The sequence below is a fragment of the Corticium candelabrum genome, chromosome 18 (assembly GCF_963422355.1).
Source record: "Corticium candelabrum chromosome 18, ooCorCand1.1, whole genome shotgun sequence".
In the NCBI taxonomy this organism is placed as follows: Eukaryota; Metazoa; Porifera; class Homoscleromorpha; order Homosclerophorida; family Plakinidae; genus Corticium; species Corticium candelabrum.
This window is the reverse complement of record NC_085102.1, coordinates 2,544,876-2,566,532: the sequence shown is the minus strand read 5'-3', so window position 1 is coordinate 2,566,532 and position 21,657 is coordinate 2,544,876. Positions and strand designations below refer to the sequence as shown.

Below are 21,657 nucleotides of genomic sequence, written 5' to 3'. Positions count from 1 at the left end.
AATCGAAATCTTAGTAGGTAAAGTAGTGCAGGCCGATTACGTGACGTACTGTACGCGTAAAACGTGACCAAAATTAAAGTCCCGTATGTTTAGATGCCGCGAACACTGTGCACATTGTGCTTCTTCATTGATTTAACTTAATTGAGAAGCAACGTAGCGCCTATAGCTATTTTCGTCTGATCATAGGCTATTATAGGCTCCTAATTCGAGGGAGTCATAGTTGTGGAAACGAAGATGCGAACACAGATTCAGTCGCTATACTATATTAGAAACAGATCACAGCAAACAATATCTAGTCGTAGAAGAATCTCAACACCACTAACACCTACACTTATATATCAAGTATCGTGCAGTTGCGAGACGTCCATAGATCATTTGTAGCAACCATCGTCTTCTTCAACCAGTGTTTAGTGTTCTAGTATATTGGCGCAGGTTCATCAGTAACAGCTTCTTCGGTTGCACTGTCGGTAGAGATGTCAGGATTCCCGGTTTCGTCTACAAAAGATGTGGCTTCCAATTCGATATCTCTTGTACCGTCGGTAAAGACAGTATCTTCTGTTGTAAACAAAGTATCTTCTGTTGTTCTGTCGGTAACAACAGTATCTTCTGTTGTAAACACAGTATCTTCTGTTGCAAACGCAGTATCTTCTGTTGTTCTGTCGGTAACAACAGTATCTTCTGTTGTAAACACAGTATCTTCTGTTGCAAACGCAGTATCTTCTGTTGTTCTGTCGGTAACAACAGTATCTTCTGTTGTAAACACAGTATCTCCTGTTGTAAACACAGTATCTTCGGTTGCAAACGCAGTATCTTCTGTTGTTCTGTCGGTAACAACAGTATCTTCTGTTGTAAAAAAAGTATCTCCTGTTGTAAACACAGTATCTTTTGTCACAATGTCAGGATTGACAGTCTCGTGGAAGAAGTCCGACGGCCTTGACGTTTCAAACGAAAAATCGGTAGGTGCCTCAGTATTGTCGATACTTGGTCGACCTAATAATTTATATCAACCATAAGATTACGTGTAACTGCGTAGGCGACCAGTTAAACCTTTTGATTTGCACACTGCACGCCCGTATATCACAACGCATTTGCCGACACTGCACTTCTTCGTAGAGCACGGGTTCTTGTAACTGGTACGACCTGCAGCAGTCAAATCAAAAACCATTGCACAAAGTTTCTCACAGACACACACGCAATCTTACTTTGACAGCAAGTACCGGAGTAACCTGTTGGGCATGCGCACTTCAGCGTGGGCGCATCACAGCGAGACAACGCGCGATGATCGTAGCCGTAACCGTGACCATCTTGCTAAACAACATCACCATATGAAAACGTCACATAGCCAACGAGCTTTCCATACACATACCGTACGAAGCAGTGTTCCATTGTTTTTGCAGACAAACGGTAGACATAGACGCTGCAATTCCTGTTTGTCTTCACAGAAGGTATCAAGGAAGGAAAAGATTCTATGGCAACATTTATATCGATTGAGGCAGTGGCCTTTTCCGCAGATGTCGAAGCAGTTTGCGGGATATACCTCAACACAATGGTTGGGTTTCCAAATGAAGTGAAACGGATTCTTGATGGCCATTGTAGTTCCGAACACACAGAACAGTAGCACGCAGAATACGGTCAGACGAGCCATCATGTACTCTATCGACAGCTGAAATTCGCTCTCGACCGTGTAGATAGTCACTGGAGTGTTGACAGAAGCTAGAGCCAGACGCACTGAGTCGTTCGGGTTGATCTGCTGGTTTTATACGATGAGGTTCATTGTTCCATTTGCGGTCGATGACATACGGACAACGACCATCCATAGTGATTAAACAGAGTCCAGCAAACAATGGACGATTTGTCTAGTGTTCCGGTCGCCGAGGCCAACGCACACGCCTACGCGTAACTCATGACCTCACTTACCACCGCCACAATGTCGTTCTGTTGTTGTGGTTAAAACAAAGGATATGACCTTAGATTCAATGACGAAAGCGAGCGAGGGGTTACCGTTGCAACCTGTTCCATTGATACGATGGCCTCAACGTCATCACACGTCACGTAAACGTCGTAAAACGCTGGTCCTACTGCACGGGGCTAGCGGCGCTGTTTCTGATCGTTGGTACAGGTCAATGCACACGTTACAACCGCTATCTTGACATAAACGAAGTTCTGTCTCTTTGCGCACCTTTCCAGCAGCAACATGCACTGATTTATTGAAGGGCGCCAGTTTTCAACGTCGTCTGCGTAACGTTGTTTCCTAGGCACAAATCGCCTTCAAATATATTGGATGACAGGTAATGTGATTTATAATTACTATGCTTTGTGGTTAAACATGAATTTTTAATTTTCTTGAAATTTGGTACATGGATCTACATACATTACCTGTCAATATTTACACTATTGCATGCACTGCATACATTAAATTGTGTTCTATATTTTGCAAACTTATTTGCTGTGCACAATTAAATATTATGCAATTAATAATACAATTGCAAAAGTGCAAAGTACTTGGGTATTTGATTAATTAATTCTATTTCACAACTACTACTAGCTACTACTATGTTAAATTTAGTAACAGATAACACTAGACAATTAAAATGACAGCATATGAAGTGTACGCAATATTCATTAATTAAGTATAATTGAGTTGGTATAAACACATACATGAAATAATCTCTACACATTTCAATATTCATTACAAATCCTAGAGTTTTAAATGCAAACAACATAATAATTACTATACTTACTCAAGATGTATACAAGTAGTCTAAATGGATGATGACGACGTATTCATAACTCTGCTTAGCTATTATTGAGACAATCCAGATTTAGAGCTACCATTGGTTTAATTTAAATTAAGTTAATTATGTTAACGGTTCTCAGTTGGTGGTATCAGTACTGTGTTGTTGACACGTACGTTACAGGTATACATCTTATATGCATCTTGATTGATACAGTCAATATTGATTGAAATATGCAGTCAATATTGTGATTGACATATACAGTCAATATTAATTGATTGATACAGTCAATATTGATAAATCGATACAGTCCATATTGATTGATATACACAGTCAATATTTATTGATATATGCAGTCAATATTGATTGATATACACAGTCAATATTTATTGATATACACAGTCAAATATTTATTGATATATGCAGTCAATGTTTATTGATATACACAGTCAATATTGATATGTGTGTGTGTGTGTGTGTGTGTGTGTGTGTGTGTGTGTGTGTGTGTGTGTGTGTGTGTGTGTGTGTGTGTGTGTGTGTGTGTGTGTGTGTATTCTTGTTTGTTACAAGCTGTAGAGAGTCTAGAGGATGGATGAGCAGGACCTGCAGTGGTTGATTCTCCTGCCTTACATCAAGATCTGTAAGAAGAGGAAGCACTAGCGGCTTTTTTCAGCTGGGCTATACTAATGCTCAGATTTGTTCAGTCTTGAAACATTGCCATGGTCTGATCTTGACACTAGATCAAGAAAAGAAACGTCTAGTCAAACTTGGACTACGAAGGCGACAACCTGGTGCTGAAGTCCCTCTTGCAGATGTTGAAGCAGCTATTCAAGTAATTTGTTAATTAAATGGAGACTTACTTGATCTAGTGTCAAGATCAGACCATGGCAATGTTCCAAGACAGAACAAATCTGAGCATTAGTATAGCCCAGGTGAAATTAAGCCGCTACTGTTTCCTCTTCTGACAGATCTTGATGTAAGGCAGGAGAATCAACCACTGCAGGTCCTGCTTCATCCATCCTCTAGACTCTCTACAGCTTGTAACAAACAATAATATACATACATACTGTATATATTAATAAATATCGACTGTGTACATCAATCAATATTGACTGTGTATATCAATAAATATTGACTGTGTATATCACTCAACATTGACTGCGTATATCAATCAATATTGACTGTGTAACTCAATCAATATTGACTGTGTACATCAATCAATATTGACTGTGTATATCAATAAATATTGACTGTGTAAATCAATCAATATTGACTGTGTATATCAATCAATATTGACTGTGTACATCAATCAATATTGACTGTGTACATCAATAAATATTGACTGTGTATATCAATCAATATTGACTGCATATATCAATAAATATTGACTGCATATATCAATCAATATTGACTGTGTATATCAATCAATATTGACGGCATATATCAATAAATATTGACTGTGTATATCAATCAATATTGACTGCATATATCAATAAATATTGACTGCGCATATCAATCAATATTGACTGTGTATATCAATCAATATTGACTGTGTACATCAATCAATATTGACTGTGATTATATCAATCAATATTGACTGTGTACATCAATCAATATTGACTGTGTACATCAATCAATATTGACTGTGTACATCAACCAATATTGACTGTGTATATCAATCAATATTGACTGTGTACATCAACCAATATTGACTGTGTATATCAATCAATATCGACTGTGTATATCAATCAATACTGACTGTGTACTTCAATCAATATTGACTATGTACATCAATAAATATTGACTGCATATATTAATCAATATGGACTGTGTATATCAATCAATCAATATTGGCTGTGTATATCAATCAATATCGACTGTATACATCAATAAATATCGACTGTATACATCAATAAATATCGACTGTGTATATCAATCAATATCAACTGTATACATCAATAAATATCAACTGTGTATATTGCTCAATATTGACTGTGTATATCAATCAAGATGCATATAAGATGTACACCTGTACTGTACGTGTCAACAACACAGTACTGATACCACCAACTGAGATCCATTAACACAATTAACTAAATTTAAATTAAACCAATGGTAGCTCTAAATCTGGATTGCCTCAATAATAGCTAAGCAGAGTTATAAATATGCCATCAATACTACTTGTATACATCTTGAGTAAGTATAGTAATTATTATGTTGTGTGCATTTAAAACTGTAGGATTTGTAATGAATACTAAAATGTGTACAGATTATTTCATGTATGTGTTTATACCAACTACATTATGCTTAATTAATGAATATTGCGTACATATCATATGCTGTCATTTTAATTGTCTAGTGTTATCTGTTAATAAATTTAACATAGTAGTAGCTAGTAGTAGTTGTAAAATAGAATTAATTAATTAGATACCCGAGAACTTTGCACTTTTGCAATTGTATTATTAATTGCATAATATTTAATTGTGCACAGCAAATAAATTTGCAAAATATAGTACACAGTTTGATGTATGAAGTGCTTGCAATCTAATGTATGATAATGTAGATGTTGTAGAAATTTCAAGAAAATTAAAAATTCATGTTTAACCACAAAGCATAGTAATTTATAAATCGCGTTACCTATCATCCAATATATTTGAAGTCGATTGTGACTAGAGAACAACGTTGTGCAGACGACGTCGAAAACCAGCGCCCCTTTGAATAAATCAGTACAGGTTGCTGCTCCAAAGGTGCACAAAGAGACAGTACTTCGTTTATGTCAAAATCGCGGTTGTAAGGTGTGCATTGACCAGCCAACGTTCGGAAACAGCGCCGCTAGCCTCGTACAGAAGGACCAGCGTTTGATGACGTTTTCATGGCGTTTAATGACGTCACGATGACGTAATTAATGACGTTTTATTTTGCAGCGCAGGTAGCACGAACCGGCCACCGTACATTGATGTGTATGCATATATATTCAATGACGTCATTTATCTCGTGACAGGAAGTGACGTCTTATCACATTGAGTGATTGCGTTGCTGAGGGTAATATTACACGCACACACGCACACACATGCACGCACGAACGCACACGTGCACGCGCGCGCGCACACGCAAGCACACACACACACACACACACACACACACACACACACACACACACACACACACACACACACACACACACACACACACAGGCATAGTATTATAAATGTGCAAGGCAATAATTTGTTTAAACATAACAAACTAATTAATATATTAGCTATTAATATGTATGCACACTGCTTAACTAATTAACTTGCAAAGGTGTGATTGACAACTGTTGGCACGCCCAGAAACACAGCACAACCATCGACCTTATTCAAAAGCCGAATTCTAGCTATTAATTTACCTTCTCGTGTGTTTTGTTTCCACGCTCTATTTTGGTCAGGTGTTGATGCAGTTCAGACAAAAAAACCTAATTTCAAATTTGTATAGAATACCACTTTTGCTAAAACCAAGTAAAGTCAAAGCACATGACAAACCAACTGTTCTAGATTCAAGTTGTGACAGAACGATCAAGCACTAGAGTTTGTGCCTGGCCAGTGAAGGTGTCGCAATCTTCCAGAATTCTCTTGGGACGTGAGTGGGGGTGGGCGGGGTTAGATGGGGTTGGAGTGAGATGGGGACTAGAGGGGGGTGTTTGTGGTGGGTGGAGTGAGTTAGGGTGCCTGGGGGTAATATGGGGTGCCTGGGGGTGATATGGGGTGCCTGGGGGTGAGATGGGGTGCCTGGGGGTGAGATGGGGTGCCTGGGGGTGAGATGGGGTGCCTGGGGTGAGATGGGGTGCCTGGGGTGAGATGGGGTGCCTGGGGGTGAGTGGGGTGTCTGGGGGTGAGTGGGGTGCCTGGGAGTGAGATGGGGTGCCTGGGGTGAGATGGGGTGCCTGGGGGTGAGATGGGGTGCCTGGGGGTGAGATGGGGTGCCTGGGGGTGAGATGGGGTGCCTGGGGGTGAGATGGGGTGCCTGGGCGTGAGATGGGGTGCCTGGTGTGATAAGGAGTGAGTGGGAGTGAGTTGAGGTAAGTGAGCGTGAGTTGAGGTGAGTGGGCGTGAGATGAGGTGAGTGGGGGTAAGTTGGGGTGAGTGGGGGTAAGTTGGGGTGAGTGGGGGTGACATGGGGTGAGTGGGGGTGACATGGGGTGAGAGGGGGTGAGATAGAGTGAGTGGGGGTGAGTAGAGTGAGTGGGGGTGAGATAGAGTGAGTGGGGGTGAGATAGAGTGAGTGGGGGTGAGATGAAGTGAGTGGGGGTGAGATGAAGTGAGTGGGGGTGAGTGGAGTGAGTGGGGGTGAGATGAAGTGAGTGGGGGTGAGATGAAGTGAGTGGGGGTGAGTGGAGTGAGTGGGGTGACTGAGGTGAGTGAAGATGAGATGGGCGTGAGATGCGGGTGAGGTGGGGGTGATATGCAGGCGAGGTGGGGACGATATGCGGGTGAGGTGGGGGTGATATGCAGGCGAGGTGGGGGTGATATGCGGGTGAGGTGGGGAGAGGTGGGGAGAGGTGGGGACAAAAAGGTGGGGTGAGGTGGGGGAAAGGTGGGGAGGGGTGGGGAAAAGGTGGGGAGAGGTGGGGGGTGTGGGGGCCAAGTGGGGGAAAGAGGTGGGGGAGAGGTGGGAGAGGTGGGGCGGGGTGGGGCGAGACGGGGCGAGACGGGGAGAGACGGGGAGAGACGGGGAGAGACGGGGAGAGACGGGGAGAGGTGGGGCGAGACGGGGAGAGGTGGGGCGAGATGGGGTGAGGTGGGGCAAGATGGGGCGAGATGGGGTGAGGTGGCGGAGAGGTGGGAGAGTTGTGGGGGAGACGTGGGAGAGAGGTGGGGGAGAGGTGGGAGAGAGATGAGGAGAGGTGGGGCGAGGTGGGGAGAGGTGGGGCGAGGTGGGGCGAGGTGGGGCGAGGTGGGGCGAGACGGGGAGAGACGGGGTGAGGTAGGGCGAGACGGGGAGAGGTGGAGCGAGATGGGGTGAGGTGGGGCAAGATGGGGCAAGATGGGGCAAGATGGGGTGAGGTGGCGGAGAGGTGGGAAAGTGGTGGGGGAGACGTGGGAGAGAGGTGGAGGAGAGGTGGGAGAGAGATGAGGAGAGGTGGGGCGAGGTGGGGAGAGGTGGGGCGAGGTGGCGGAGAGGTGGGGCGAGGTGGGGCGAGATGGGGCGAGATGGGGCGGAGGTGGGGGGAAATTGGGTGAGGTGGGGGGACATGGGTGAGGTGGGGGAACATGGGTGAGGTGGGGGAACATGGGTGAGGTGGGGGTATATGGGGTGAGGTGGTGGTCATGGGGTGAGGTGGTGGTCATGGGGTGAGGTGGGGATCATGGGGTGAGTAGGGGGAGATGGGATTTTGGAAGGTAGAATGGGGTCTTTTGAAAGGGGATGAGATGGGTGGGGTGAGATAAGTGATGTGTGATAGGGGGTTAGATGGGGGATTGATTGGGGGTTAGATGGGGGATGCGATGGGGGACGCGATGGGGGATGAAGATGGGGAATGAAGATGGGGAATGCGATGGGGGATGAGATGGGGTGAGATGAAAGGCTGGACTCTCGAGCCTACAGGATCGTTTCTGTCACGGTGTAATTCCTTTTTTGCCTGCAGATTTTCGTTCTTGCTAAAAGTCCTGCAATTGTCTCTAACAGTTGATATATCTGTTTGAAACGCTAGTTGTCATTCCAGCAAATGTTATAGTTAATTAATTAATCAAATTTTATTAATATTAACAACTAAAATAGTTATTGGGATCTGCCTAGAAGACTGCAGAGTAGAAGAGATACAAGAAACAGTTTTAGTTGCTGTTTTGATTAGGTAAATCTAAGAACCAATCAGGTATACAAACCGTCAACAAACAACAACAAAAGTGCTGTCTACGTTCTAGCATCAATTATTTTCCAGTAATCACTACAAAATCATCGTCATCTGTAGTGTCAGGTGGCGGAGTGTCGCCTTCATCGCCGGTTGGCAGCTCTTCATACGCACTAGCAATGCCACTCCCATCGTGAAAGTCGATAGAAACTGTAGGTCCGACAGTTACGTCATCCGTGTGTTGTCCGATTCTAGCAGTAACAGTTGAGAGACTGTTGGTAGGAATCGATGTTGTTGTGTCAAACAACGATGGTGTGGTGGGAACGTCTAGTGAAACAATTGCTGTTTAGTGTAAGTCATTGTTATTGATATAAAATCCGATCGTTTGGACCTTTGCGTTCGCATGTGGCACGGCCGTACACCACAACACAAATGCTGTCGTCTGGACACGACGTCGCAGAACACGGGCTGGGCGGCAACAAAGACTCTATGGATAAATCAATAGCTAATTAGAATTAAATTATTGCGTCATCTGAAATATCCTACTTTGACAGCAGCGACCAGTAAATCCTGACGGACATGCGCAATACAGTGTCGGTTCACGACACAGAGTCGATTCGAAGTAGCTTTGGAATCGCTGTAATGAGTCATAAAGCCGTTTGTTCACACTTGTTAGCTAGACAGCGAGAGAGACAGACAGACTCACCAAAATTCCGTTGTTCTCGCACCTGAACGGTGTACACTGCCTGACGACTGAAGTTTTGAGAAAACAAGCCCTTCGCAAGTAGAAATATTGAGAAGTGTGGCAGCAGAATTTGTTGCTTTTGCAGAGGCGTATTCCGCATATAGAGTCAGTGCACTGCCTGCCGATATCCCGGCAACGCAGCCGAGTGGAATAGCCAGAGCCGGTGACGGGTAGAAGCATCCAGGCTTGCAGAGTTACCAACAGCACTAGAAGCGAAAGGCTAGATTGGGCCATGACACGTAGCTGCATGAAGATGTCCGCACTGCAATACTTTCTACGAGTTCTCTGTTATTTATCCGCTGTTCTAATCGAATTGCAGCTTACAAAGGAAGACGCATCATACACCTGAACAAGTTTCTAGGAAATGACGTGACCGCAATTTATGCGACAGCTGACGCCTCGCTCGTCCACTAGAGTCACTACAGTCGAGCTGCAGCATTTCCACACAAGTAAGCAAGGGGAGAGACCAAGCAGTGAGCAGAGGTACATGTTGTCTATAAACAGACACTCATGCACATGCCGGTATCTGATGTGTGGGTGTAAGTAGCAAACACGTCGTTGCACTTTACACGCCCCCTAGACACATGCAGAGTACATGTATACAAAAAATTCTTGTGACGCAAAAAGGAAACCAATACAGAGGCACCCACAAATGCATGACACATGTATACAGGAGGGGAGATCGACATCGATAAAGGTCAGAGCCCTCTAGAAGCTGGTCTCCGCGGTATGAATTGTTGACATGAGCGCATGCAAGTAAGATACACTGCGTGTTATATTATGGTCCAGCTCTAGTTATACGCATGTAGCTACTGCATTTTAAAATTTGGTTTATCATGTCTATTGACGGGCTAGTTTGCCATAGCTGTTAGACTTGCGTATGGGAGAGCAGTGTGCATCTACAGGGTAACTTGACGAGAGAGTCTGGGCTAGCACTCTCAACTCGTTTCTTGGCATGCGAATATAAGTTATAGATAGTTATCAAAGAAGAATACATCAATGCTAATGACACTATCAGCACATGTTGTACTAATCATGATACTCCCTACAGTAGTCTTTACTGACAGTGAGCTTCTTGTTGTGTAGTAAATGGAAAAGACAGATGGACCAAGTTGGTAATGGACTATATAGAGTTGACCGAATTTAGATACTCTTCCTTGTGGGCTGCTTTTCTCACGACCATTTTGCATGCACCACTCCAGGCAATACTCATGCATTGCAGCAAGCACGCTTACTGACATGGACGTAAGTTTGAGGTTTGAGAGGCCAAACACTATGATCTTTATTGCATTTAGGACTAATGGAATTAAGCGGGAAAATTATTTGGAACCTTGGCCCTGTCACGCTAAAGTTGGTCCCCAGCCTTAACTGGTCCGGGAGAAGTTATGGCCCTGAACCAGGGACCACTTGAGGCTCCAATATCATAACTGGTCCTCCCATGGACAAGGGAAAACTTGAGGCTGACATATCATAACTGGTCCCACAGACCAGGGACCGCTTGAGACTGTCATATCATAACTGGTCCAGCAGGGACAGGGACCACTTGAGGCTGCCATACCATAACTGGTCCCCCGGACCAGGGACAGTTGAGACTGTCATATCATAACTACAGTAGTTCCCTGGATCAGGGACCACTTGAGACTGTCATATCATAACTGGTCCCCTAAACAAGAAACCACTTAAGGCCGCCATACCATATCTGGTCTCTCAGACCAGGGATCACTTGAGGCTGCCATACCATAACTGATCACCGGACCAGTTGTGGTTGCCATAGCTAGTCCAGTATTGCCCTAAGTGGTCCCAGACCCTACGACTAACCCTAACCCGGACTCCAATCCTACCTCTAACGCTGATTCTAAATATAACATGAACCCTAACCCTAGCCCCGGACCAGTCATGGCTAAGACCAGTTGTCACGTGACAGCCCCACAGTTCCTACACCTATGCTACACACTTGCACTCTATGGAATAGTACACACAACGTCAAACATTTAGCATTAATCCATATAGACAATAGTTACTAGTTTCTGTAGTATTCACATTCGTCCAGTAAACAACACAAAGATACCTCGTTCAACAACAGCAATCATTTTAATAGAGATAATGATTAACGTAAATGCATACTCACAACAAACAAACCAAAAGGATGCCAGGGTACTTAGGAGTCCAGTCTTCATCACCTAATATAAGCCTTCATGTGCTGTAGTATCATCAACCCCATCCAGTTCAGGTTGCAGAGTTTCGTCACTCTTCTGTTCCAGCCAAGGAATTTCATTACTGGAAGTCGAAAATGTTTCATAACTCAAAGTTGAAGAAGTCACAGCTTCGTCATTGTATCCGGTAGCTACTGAAAACATTCAGTTGTCAATCACAAATCTCATCCGTATTGTGAGGACTTCACCTTCAAGTACACACTCGTACTTTCCCTTACAAACTTTGCCAATTCGACAAGCAGCATCAGTCTTACGACACATGGTCCCAGGCAGACACACGACACGATCACAACCAGTTGTTTCTAACATTACAATAATTACACAAAATTGTCGATCCTTAAGGTACGAAACAGTTGCCTAACCCTCTGATAGCGGGTCTACACACTCTCTAGCACAACCTCGTTTGCAACAGATTTTATCTCCAGAGCATTGCTCATCACGTCGACAACCAAACTTCGATTTACACGGTGTAACCGTGTTAGGAAAGATCGGACAAACACCAGACTTTCCTATAACATTAACAGCCTCCTAAGTAACATTAAATGCATGCAATATCAACCAATGGTTGATCCCTTACCAACCCGAGAGACACATTTGAAGCTCTCCGGACACGGTGGAACAACACACGGAAAAGCGACGACTTTACAGTCCTTTCCCGGGCCACAGTCCACGCCTGCGCAAGAATCTGAAAACCCAACAAAATTAAAATTGCTATTAAAAACTAACATGCATCAAATGATAGTACACCTTACCTTTACGCTTGACGTCCACACAAACCTTTGAGCAATACTGTTCACAGCACTTGTGGTCACCATTGCAATCCAAGTCGTTGCTGCACTGCTGGACGCAAGGGAATCTGCCAATTTTAGGCAAAATCGGACAGCTACCGTCCTTCACCAGAGCTGAAAATCGAGACAACAAAATGAGAGTTGTTAATGAAGGGGTCGGCGACGAAGACTGACTTTCACAGCAACGACCGGTAAAGCCGGGCGGGCATGCGCATAAAGGTCGCCGCGCACACGAGTGTACCGACCGCGAGCTGCGCCGTCTAGACTGCAAGCAGACACAACGTCCAGGAAAGAGAACCACACGCTCAACGCCCTTCCTGATTCGATTCTTACCCGCCATGAAAGTGTGCCGTTGTTCTCGCAGCGAAAACTCGCACAGTCCTTGTATCGTCGCTCTGAAATGCTCTCACATTCCGGTTCCTCAGGAAAATACGCCATTGTAGAACACAGTCGCTGCTTGACGGTGCACTTTCGAGCTCCACAGACGGTGTCACTACACGAGTGTTCGGTTTCGTACCAGTACCGACGAGACGACGTCGCAACTGCGACGACGGAAAACAGTGAAGCAAGAAGAAAACATCCAGTCATTGCTCACCGCAACCGCAGGTTTCACTAGGAGGAGACTGCGGAGGCTCTATATACTGTCGAGTAATGCCAGTGCACTAGTATTTATACAAATGCATTGTCGTTTAGGGTTACACTATATCTAGACTAGCTAGTTTGTCCAGTACCAGGCTAACAATCACAAAATCACGTGACGTAAGGGACACTGAACTCATCAATTGCGTCAATCCAATTAATCTCTATTAGAGAAAACTGACGCCCACGCTAACCTCAAAGGTCAACAACATTACAATATTACTTAGCATCACAAATCGAATTTTAGTATCTAATTAAAAATAATGGAAAGCATGGTAACATTGCATCATCACTAGCCACACATGATGACGTCACATAAGATGGACTCTGACAGGCTTTTGGGTAATGTAAGGTTAACCTCATGGAGCGTATGGGTCAATTATATGCATAGGTACACAGTACTCACTCATATCCACATGCACTGACCACAGTAACTTTTCAGGCCTTGTAACATTCGATGTAACAACCATATAGATTAGACATGCGATTTAATTTTGATTGCAAACCTAGTTAGCACATTTCCAGCCAACATTGGTAAAATTCTAGCTAGCCTCACGTAGCCAGACCCTCTCCCGCAGCGTCAGAAAAATATGGCGAGAGTCTGGCTATGGGGGGCTAGTCTACATCCGGATTTATGGGCGCCATTCTGTGTCCAGCCAACGGTAAAATTCTTGTATAAATTGTATGAACATTGACAAAGCTTGAACTTAATGGAACTTATCTAATACTGTAGGTGTGAACAACGCTTTCCCTAATTTTGAGGGACTTTACACATAGAGTAGTTTTCGACAGTGGCTCTGTATAATCCTGATGACGATAAATAGGGTTACAGCGCACTTGTATTGCTGCATCCCCACACGCAACAGCAAGGCATTCTGCAAGCAGTGACTAAACAAATGATTATCTCTTCTATTTCCCGGATAGTGCAATGTCAACTGGACACAAAATGGTGCTCATAATCTCACATGACCACATGGTCATGTCGCAACTCTCTCTATATACAGCTCTGCTACGGGTAGCCTCGTACCCAGGCCCTCTTGCGAGCCCGGAGAAGAGGGCCTAGTACATGTTGTCTTCGCATGCGTGCATAAATTACTCCGAAATCGGCGTAATGTATGAATGCATGCAAAAACGACACTGTTTCTTAGAATCTCAAGCCGATAATGCTGCACGCAACTGTTGAACGGATAGCTAAACAGCCATAGATCTAGAACAAAGGTCAATTGGTCCAACTACATGATTTTAGACCTTGTTTTGTGGCAGAGTGTCGAGTTTGTCATTCCTCGATGTCTAGGCTGTTTACAGTGTTTGCTTAGCAAGAAGGACTGGAGCATGGAAATTTCTATCTGTAAGACAAGACGGTCTTCCACAGAGATCTGCCAGCGCTGTGCTCAGTGCATTCGAGCTGTAGCAGAAAATTAAGATTACAGGCACATGACAGCCAGGACTGGTATCTAAGTCGAAAAAAGCGAACAAAGAACATCACCTAAAGTCTATTATGAACACGAACGCTGTTCGCTGTCATTGTGCACGACACTATCAGCTCGAGATTCTAAACAACGTCGGTTCCGCATGTGTACATACACTACGCCGCTTTCAAAATAATTTATGCACGCATGCGAAGACGTGTACCAGGCCCTCTTCTTTGAGCAATCAAGAGGGCCTGGTACGAGGCTACTCTACTGGATGAAATGGTGTGTTTACCTTATCCAGGCAATTCTTAGACTGTTTGGTATGTCCTGCTTGACTACCCAGCTACCATGCAAGATCATGTTGGTAGGTTAGTTTCGAAGAGACACAATGTGTCTGTGATTAGTTGCCTGTAAACCACTCCAATCTCCAACTGTTTCTCAAAGTGTGATACCAAGCAAATAGTCCAGCATAATCCATTTGCCTGTCTGTTGCTAGTACTGTATTTGCTCCGTGTCATACCACCCTCATTGTATATCATGTTATGCCATGGTCACGTGATCTGCGACAGGTCACAAGCGCGTATTAAGGTGGTGTACTATGAGTATTGTATATAGCACAGCAAGTGTGCAATAAGTTCTGGTTATTAACACACTCACACTTATACTTACAAGTCATGTGACCAAGGTATAAACAATTTAATGTATGATGAACATGTAGACTATATGCCTGTTACTGGCACTCAGACTGGGGTTATAGCCCGAGGTGAATAACCCCACCCCTCACACTGGTAAAAGCCATATAGCACGCTAATCACACGATAACCTATACACATTATACATCTACCTATTGCAATTCACACAAAGCATGATGTGCTCACCAACAGATAGAGTCCACAAGTTGTACTACCAACTAACTAGACTCGTGCCCAATCCTCCTCTGTGCTAGGTTGCGACACCACGTACTCTAGCTGTCACGCGCGCGCGCGTGTGTGTGTGTGTGTGTGTGTGTGTGTGTGTGTGTGTGTGTAGGTCCATGTGGTTTCACACGAGGCTTAAGCGCAGAGCACACATGTGAAACCACATGGACCTATACACGTGACAGCTAGTGTATATGGTGTGTAGCAACCTAGCATGGAGAAAGAGACGTGAGCACGAGTCTACCCACTACAAACTCTGTTACAATGCAGTCGCTGTAAATCAATAGGTTGAGATCAATTTAGAGTAATTCAAATTTCATACCAATAAGCTACCAATTGCACATACATGTGAATACTGCACAACAATTACGTTACACTGAAAACTAAGACTGGATGTTTAACGGCTTGCCTTTCGGGTCGTCAAACCTGTCCATTATCTGCATACCCAACATAAGATAGATTGCTAAGTAGAGGATGACTATGAGTAGAAGTGACGTGACGACGCCAGCCCAGATGCCCGGAGTGAAGTATCCGACACAATCGTTGACCAGATTGGTAAAATTTTTTCCGGCACCATGGAGAAACGGATCGAACTGAAATGCAAACGTGAGTAATAACATCCAAGAAATCACTACATTAATTAACCACTAGCACACTCACACACCATAACACATCCTCTCTTGCTGTCATGCCCAGTTCCTGTATGACATGACAATCCTCAAACGTATTGTCATGTAGAGTAATACATGTACCAGAACCGAGTATGACAGTAAGAGCAGGGTTCGAAAAATCCGGTCGCCGAGTCGGCATATGGCGACCACTTCTAGATGGCGGGAGACTAAACAAAGTTTAACAAACGGTGTAAAAATATTTGGTAGTTTCTAGTCTTTCGTGGCAGTGGCTCTTGGATGTGAACCACCTGCTCAGCAGATGTTTTACGTCACAATTAAGGTATGTTGCCACCTTCTACATCTACCATTTAGTGGCATCCTGCAACGTATGCCATCTACTTAGTACCTTCGTACATATCATGTAACAACGTTTCATCTAACAATCTATTGCTAGTCGCTGCTATTCTCTGGTACATCATTTTATGGACTCTACTGCCTGTACCGATCTCATTGGTCTCTGCCATCCGCTCCAGACAAACCCAACTAAAGACACTGCAAGTCCGTACATATTTTTCAAACAATTGCGGTCACTCCTATCCTTCATATGCTACACCAACAAATCCAAGTCAACAGATCTACAGTATCATCGACGAGACTCCATTGCACAGCAGCTTTTTTCGAATGAAACATGAAATCTGCAGCCAATCGTAGTTGAACAGAATGATGACAACTGCCTATTTAAATCCTTTTCTATGCTCTTCAAAGGAAACGAAGAATCTGACCATCTTGAATTGAGACAAATAGAAACTATTATGTAGATCTTTGCAAACGGTGGGCGTAGGAAGTGGCAAAACAAACAGCTTTATCCGCAGTAAGCTGCCTGAGTGTCTTTCTATCAAAAGAACTACCAGGTAAGTCCAGGAGCTCATACGTCTCCTAGTGCTACCACGAAACTTTGTTCAGACAAAAGTTTCTGCATGTCCAGTTCTGAAATCTAGGTGTTGAATGATGCCACACCCTATTGAAGCGCTACAATAACAAAAGTTTATCACGTGCGTTCCAGAGATTAGCAGAGCTAGTCATAGGAAACCCTGACTTATTGAAAGAATGTGGATGTGATGACAACCACATAATCACATTAATCAACATTACAAAACCACACAGCTACATTTTTGTTTGATTGTACAGCTAGTTGAAAGTTTCTATAAAATGTGAATACTCATACTATTACATAAAAGAAATCCCAAGTACAGTACTGTAGATCAATGTGTTTACTAGAAAAAGTTCATCCAACATTACTGAAAATCCCTAGTTAGGTCTTAATTTAATGTCAAACATGATAATCTGGGAAAGGGTCTCAACAGTGATATTAATGACTTGTTTACTGCTGGAATCACTGACCTAGAAACCAGTGAGAGTTTCGCGATCAACCATTCCTCTAGGTAACCAAACTGGGAACCAGATTCAAACATTTTTTGAACCCTGAAGAGTGTCTGGTATGTTGATCTATAGCCTGTACCCTAAATGTCCCCAAAAACATCTGTCTCAACCAGTGCCCTGGGGCTGTTATATAAACAAAAGCACGTTCATTGAAAACATAATGGAAAGTGTCCAAATAAATGCCTCTCTGAATGAGCACATTGAGATGCTAAAACGACCCATATGTTCCTTCTGCTCAGAAACCACACAATGTTTATTGTATTAGGGGTTATCCAAAACTATCGACATTAACTACCACAAAGTACCTGTCCCACGTCATGTAAGCTTCAAACACGTGCAACTAACACTTACCGTGTTATACGTGTCTACACTTGCAATAGATAGTTACAAATGTAGATACAACAGTTGAACACGCATACACGTAAATGCAATTTCCTGACTTCAGCATCACTTACTATCTACCTCTGGACCAAAAGAGATCATCGACATTTTAGACTCCACCCCAAAAGTGTACAACTACTCTTACCCTCTCCCCCTAGTGTAGGCTTTGTATGCTTGAATAAATGTCGACTACTATGCATGACACCTTACATTTTTATCTTTTACTTTAATTAATTGTTTATTATTATATAAAAGTTATGTACTCCACATCCAGAAGGCACCGATAGAATGGAAATAACCCGAATACTTCATAAACTCCTGGGAAGTTTCATGCAGAGATGAGAACCACCTGCTTGGAGAGACAATGAGCCTCTCCAGAGTAATCCACAAACGCAAGCACCAAGGTGCACCATGTTCATGACACCCTGTGTAGGGGGTGGGGTGGAGCGATACTACATCTCACGTGATGCCCACAATCTCTTCTACTTCTGCCACACCAAATCTGTGCCTCATCTTACAAGTTACACCAAAAGGTATTTGTTTCTGAAATACCAAAGTTTTATAACAGCAAAAATGAATACAGAAGCACTACAGTGCTAAACTCTCAGCTTATGTACATGCACACTACATGCTAAGACATGTGTACAGTGTATGTAGGCAATTTGACACCATTAAAAATCCCCTCATGTGGTGGTTACGCCTACTGTATTTATGCAGCCATCACCATTTAACCTCAATCATTTAGGACCACAGCTAAATAGGCACAGGTTGTCATAATTAGGTTACCCCAGAGCCCCCAGAGCCAAAACCAAAACATTATTGTGGAAAAACATGAACGTGCAAATGTATAGATTAAGCGTCTCTCTTCACTCTAACTTTTTGGATACCGTAAAAAATGAATAGAGACGCACTAGAATACTTCCAGGTCAGTCGCTTTGTCCGACAAACAAACATGCTGTCATGTACAATGCACGTTCCCCTTCGCAAATTCCCGTGGAGTGCCAAATTTCTGTTGAAAACAACACAAGCGATCTTTGCAACACAACACCGCGTATCGCATGGCGCCTGAAAATTGAGCATCTTTGCTCTCTAGACATCTGGTGTTTGGTGGGAAAACATGCACGTGCAAATGTAGACTATAGGCATTGTTTCCATGTGCTAAACACGTAAAGCAAAAGAATAAACACCATGTACAGGACGAATGCCCAATGGCTGAATTCTTGTAGCACAGCTGCAAACAGAGGTGGAGCCTAGTGATGACATCACATTCGTCTATTGGTTGGTAATAACACCATTTCTCATCTATTGGTCAGAACAGCTTCATTTGCATCAGTGCTAATCAAGTATAAATATGGTTGTAGGGACGACTGTTGCACGCCGAACGACTAATACACCCTTACTGGCTTAGTCCGGATAATAACACTTTATATGGTTTGTGTTATGCAGGCATACGCTTGTGCTGCTGTGTACACACTGACGTTGTAGTGTACACACTGAGAATACTGCAAATCAATAAATTTCCGTAAATATAAAAGTTTGTATAGTGCTGCAAAATTTAGGAAATATGGGCACCGACCACAACTAGAATGCGAGTGTCTGGACACGAGGCTAGCCAAGATTCGGTGCAATCACTATATTTTCAAGACCATGTGTGTCCCCTGTGCTTGGTCCCCTTTGTGACATGTCTTGGAATTGTCATACAGACAGACACTGGACAAGACTACTGAAAAAGTCCAGAGACAAGGCTAACTATAACCCAGATAAGCAACAATAACAAAAAATTGTTCAATGTGTCTCCTATTACCAGTCATACTGTATCTTGGTCTGTATGTCAGTCAATCAGTTAGACAAAAGCAACAATTAATTAATTATTTATTTTGTCAACTACTATTAACGTATCATAATACTTATCTCAAGTGATGGCATACTGATGGTAAATAGCATTACCTGCAGATTAGTGAAGGTGACAGTGATGTTAGCAGTCTCGGAATCCAACTGATGACTGATGTTTGAATAAACAATTTCCGGAGTACATTTGAATGCAGTCCTCTTTGGCACACCCTTTATACTTTTCTACACAACACAATATATCAAATACCTCAACACAGTAAACAATCACTAACACATAGCCAACATACTTGATACGACGTATCAGTACGATTCGTACTCTTGAGCAAAACACTAGTTTCCTTGCCATCAATCATGGCATTAAACTCCATTTTCTTAACAGACCAGAAAGAGTTTTTTAAGAACACATAGATGCTAGAAAAACATAAATGTCAGTCACCATTTTCTATTACATATACATCTATATGTCAAATAGAAAAATAAATCTCACATTAGATACGCATCAGTAACGTTAACAGAAAGATTATGATGCCCTTGAAAAGCATCAGAGATGTCAACAGAAATTCCAAGTCTGTACGTAATATATGAATCCGTTAGACAACACAACTCAATGTGACAAAACTTATACGTACCCCCTATGATTATTTTCTGTATCATTAAATGCAAAGACATTTTGCAAGACAACTGCTAATTTAGTATGTCTTTCTATGCTGCAGCAATCGACTGATTCATTGTTCACAGTGATGGTGAGCCTGCCAGCATATAGTAGAATTTGTGAACCATTTTCTATTGGGTTTGATGTGCTAATAACAATTTTGTCATGTGTGGTCTCGGTTTTGTTGTCCGCATCAGCTGACTCTGATGCAGCAAGAAGATGCCGGCTTTGCCACATCTACACAAAATGACTACTTTCACACACAGAATAAGACAAAATGCAAATGACAAATGTATAGAACATGCACACACACACACACACACACACACACACACACACACACACACACACACACACAATGCCACAACCACCACCACCATATAATCGACTCGTTACTTGCCTTGTCATCCTCGGTAGCAGGCATTGCAGCAAAAACGACCACTTCCTCAAGTTGGGATAGTATGAGGTCCCCAATTAATTTCTCAGCCTTTCTGATTGAATCAGGGTGTACATGTAGAATGAACACAGATGAAGTCATAGCCACATCGTCGCTTTTCAAATCTATTCACATACAGTATTAAACATCAAGCATACATAAAAACTGCAAATTAGTCCACTGCCAGCATTAGTACTTCAATTAAACATCATTGCAAGGTGGATAGTTAGTAAGTCTTAGTGCATGTACATGACAACTGCAATTCAAAATTCTGAATTTCAATTATTGAGAACAAGTATACAATGTAAGATATATAGGGGTAGGCACAGTCCGTGAGATTGATGCTCAATTTCTCTTGCTGTTTTCTAGCTGGCATTCAGGATAGCACGTGGTACTACACGTGTGGTTTCTTCCTTTTTGCATCGTGAATTGATTAATCTGTTCCAGAATCCTACAGGAAAGGTAGAATCAGACTAAGAAGTATAATATTCAAGAAAATTCGTGGATCCAAACTGTTTTGAAGGTCTTTACCAAGATGCTGGAACCACACCATGTAAGACCAGTTTAGGACTCGCTTGGAATGAGAGCTATCAAAATTTTTGTTGCAGTTCTCTGGAAAGCAACAGCTTGGAAACTGTTTGCAGTGGAAGTACAAGGTTAAAGGAAAACAAGAGCAAGGTAAAGGACAGTGATTTCGACAACAACTTGATCTGTAATCTCATGTATTGGTGTGTCACTGTGTGTATTAAAATCCAATCGTAAGTTAGAAGTGCACCTGTAGTTCCTGAAGAATCGCCATGTCGTGAGGCATTCGCTGTTGGTGCATAGTGCCGATGAAGATGCTAATGAGTATCAGCATGCACCCACAAAAAAAGAAACTTACTTTTAAGAGATATGGAAACAAAAATATTTGATGGTTCCTGGCGAAATATCACGTAAATGGTGTGGATGTACGTATATATATATATATATATATATATATATATATATATATATATATACAGGGTACA

General features: G+C 42.8%; 4 protein-coding genes across 5 annotated transcripts in view; all 4 read right to left on the bottom strand.

Annotated features, from left to right (window-relative positions):
• Nucleotides 1-247: 247 nt before the first annotated feature.
• Nucleotides 248-1,834, bottom strand: LOC134193882 (uncharacterized). The gene is made up of 4 exons (XM_062662731.1): nt 1,367-1,834; nt 1,203-1,308; nt 1,048-1,140; nt 248-990 (listed from the first exon to the last, which is right to left on the bottom strand). Exons 1-4 carry the CDS (start codon nt 1,646-1,648, stop codon nt 416-418), a joined length of 1,056 nt encoding a protein of 351 aa, XP_062518715.1. The 5' UTR covers nt 1,649-1,834; the 3' UTR covers nt 248-415.
• A 6,709-nt stretch (nt 1,835-8,543) lies between these two features.
• On the bottom strand, nt 8,544-9,973 carry LOC134193852 (uncharacterized). The gene is made up of 4 exons (XM_062662698.1): nt 9,269-9,973; nt 9,109-9,199; nt 8,954-9,049; nt 8,544-8,889 (listed from the first exon to the last, which is right to left on the bottom strand). Exons 1-4 carry the CDS (start codon nt 9,554-9,556, stop codon nt 8,642-8,644), a joined length of 723 nt encoding a protein of 240 aa, XP_062518682.1. The 5' UTR covers nt 9,557-9,973; the 3' UTR covers nt 8,544-8,641.
• A 1,403-nt stretch (nt 9,974-11,376) lies between these two features.
• Nucleotides 11,377-12,995, bottom strand: LOC134193830 (neurogenic locus notch homolog protein 4-like). 2 transcript variants are annotated; one of them, XM_062662674.1, is made up of 7 exons: nt 12,642-12,995; nt 12,483-12,573; nt 12,273-12,422; nt 12,098-12,205; nt 11,883-12,029; nt 11,709-11,822; nt 11,377-11,654 (listed from the first exon to the last, which is right to left on the bottom strand). In XM_062662674.1, exons 1-7 carry the CDS (start codon nt 12,894-12,896, stop codon nt 11,488-11,490), a joined length of 1,032 nt encoding a protein of 343 aa, XP_062518658.1. In that variant the 5' UTR covers nt 12,897-12,995; the 3' UTR covers nt 11,377-11,487. The 2 variants fall into 2 exon arrangements, with proteins under 2 accessions (XP_062518658.1, XP_062518659.1); XM_062662675.1 differs by having other exon boundaries at nt 11,377-11,651; nt 12,642-12,993.
• Nucleotides 12,996-15,564: 2,569 nt separating this feature from the next.
• LOC134194064 (uncharacterized) overlaps nt 15,565-21,657 on the bottom strand; it is a 10,350-nt gene continuing 4,257 nt past the window's right edge. Inside the window, exons 4-9 of the mRNA XM_062662967.1 lie at nt 20,612-20,772; nt 20,189-20,448; nt 20,047-20,127; nt 19,847-19,970; nt 19,656-19,781; nt 15,565-15,869 (exon numbers count right to left, since the gene is read on the bottom strand). Of these exons, the coding sequence (XP_062518951.1) occupies nt 15,660-15,869; nt 19,656-19,781; nt 19,847-19,970; nt 20,047-20,127; nt 20,189-20,448; nt 20,612-20,772 (962 nt within the window). The 3' untranslated portion in view covers nt 15,565-15,659. The remainder of the gene's footprint in view (nt 15,870-19,655; nt 19,782-19,846; nt 19,971-20,046; nt 20,128-20,188; nt 20,449-20,611; nt 20,773-21,657) is intronic.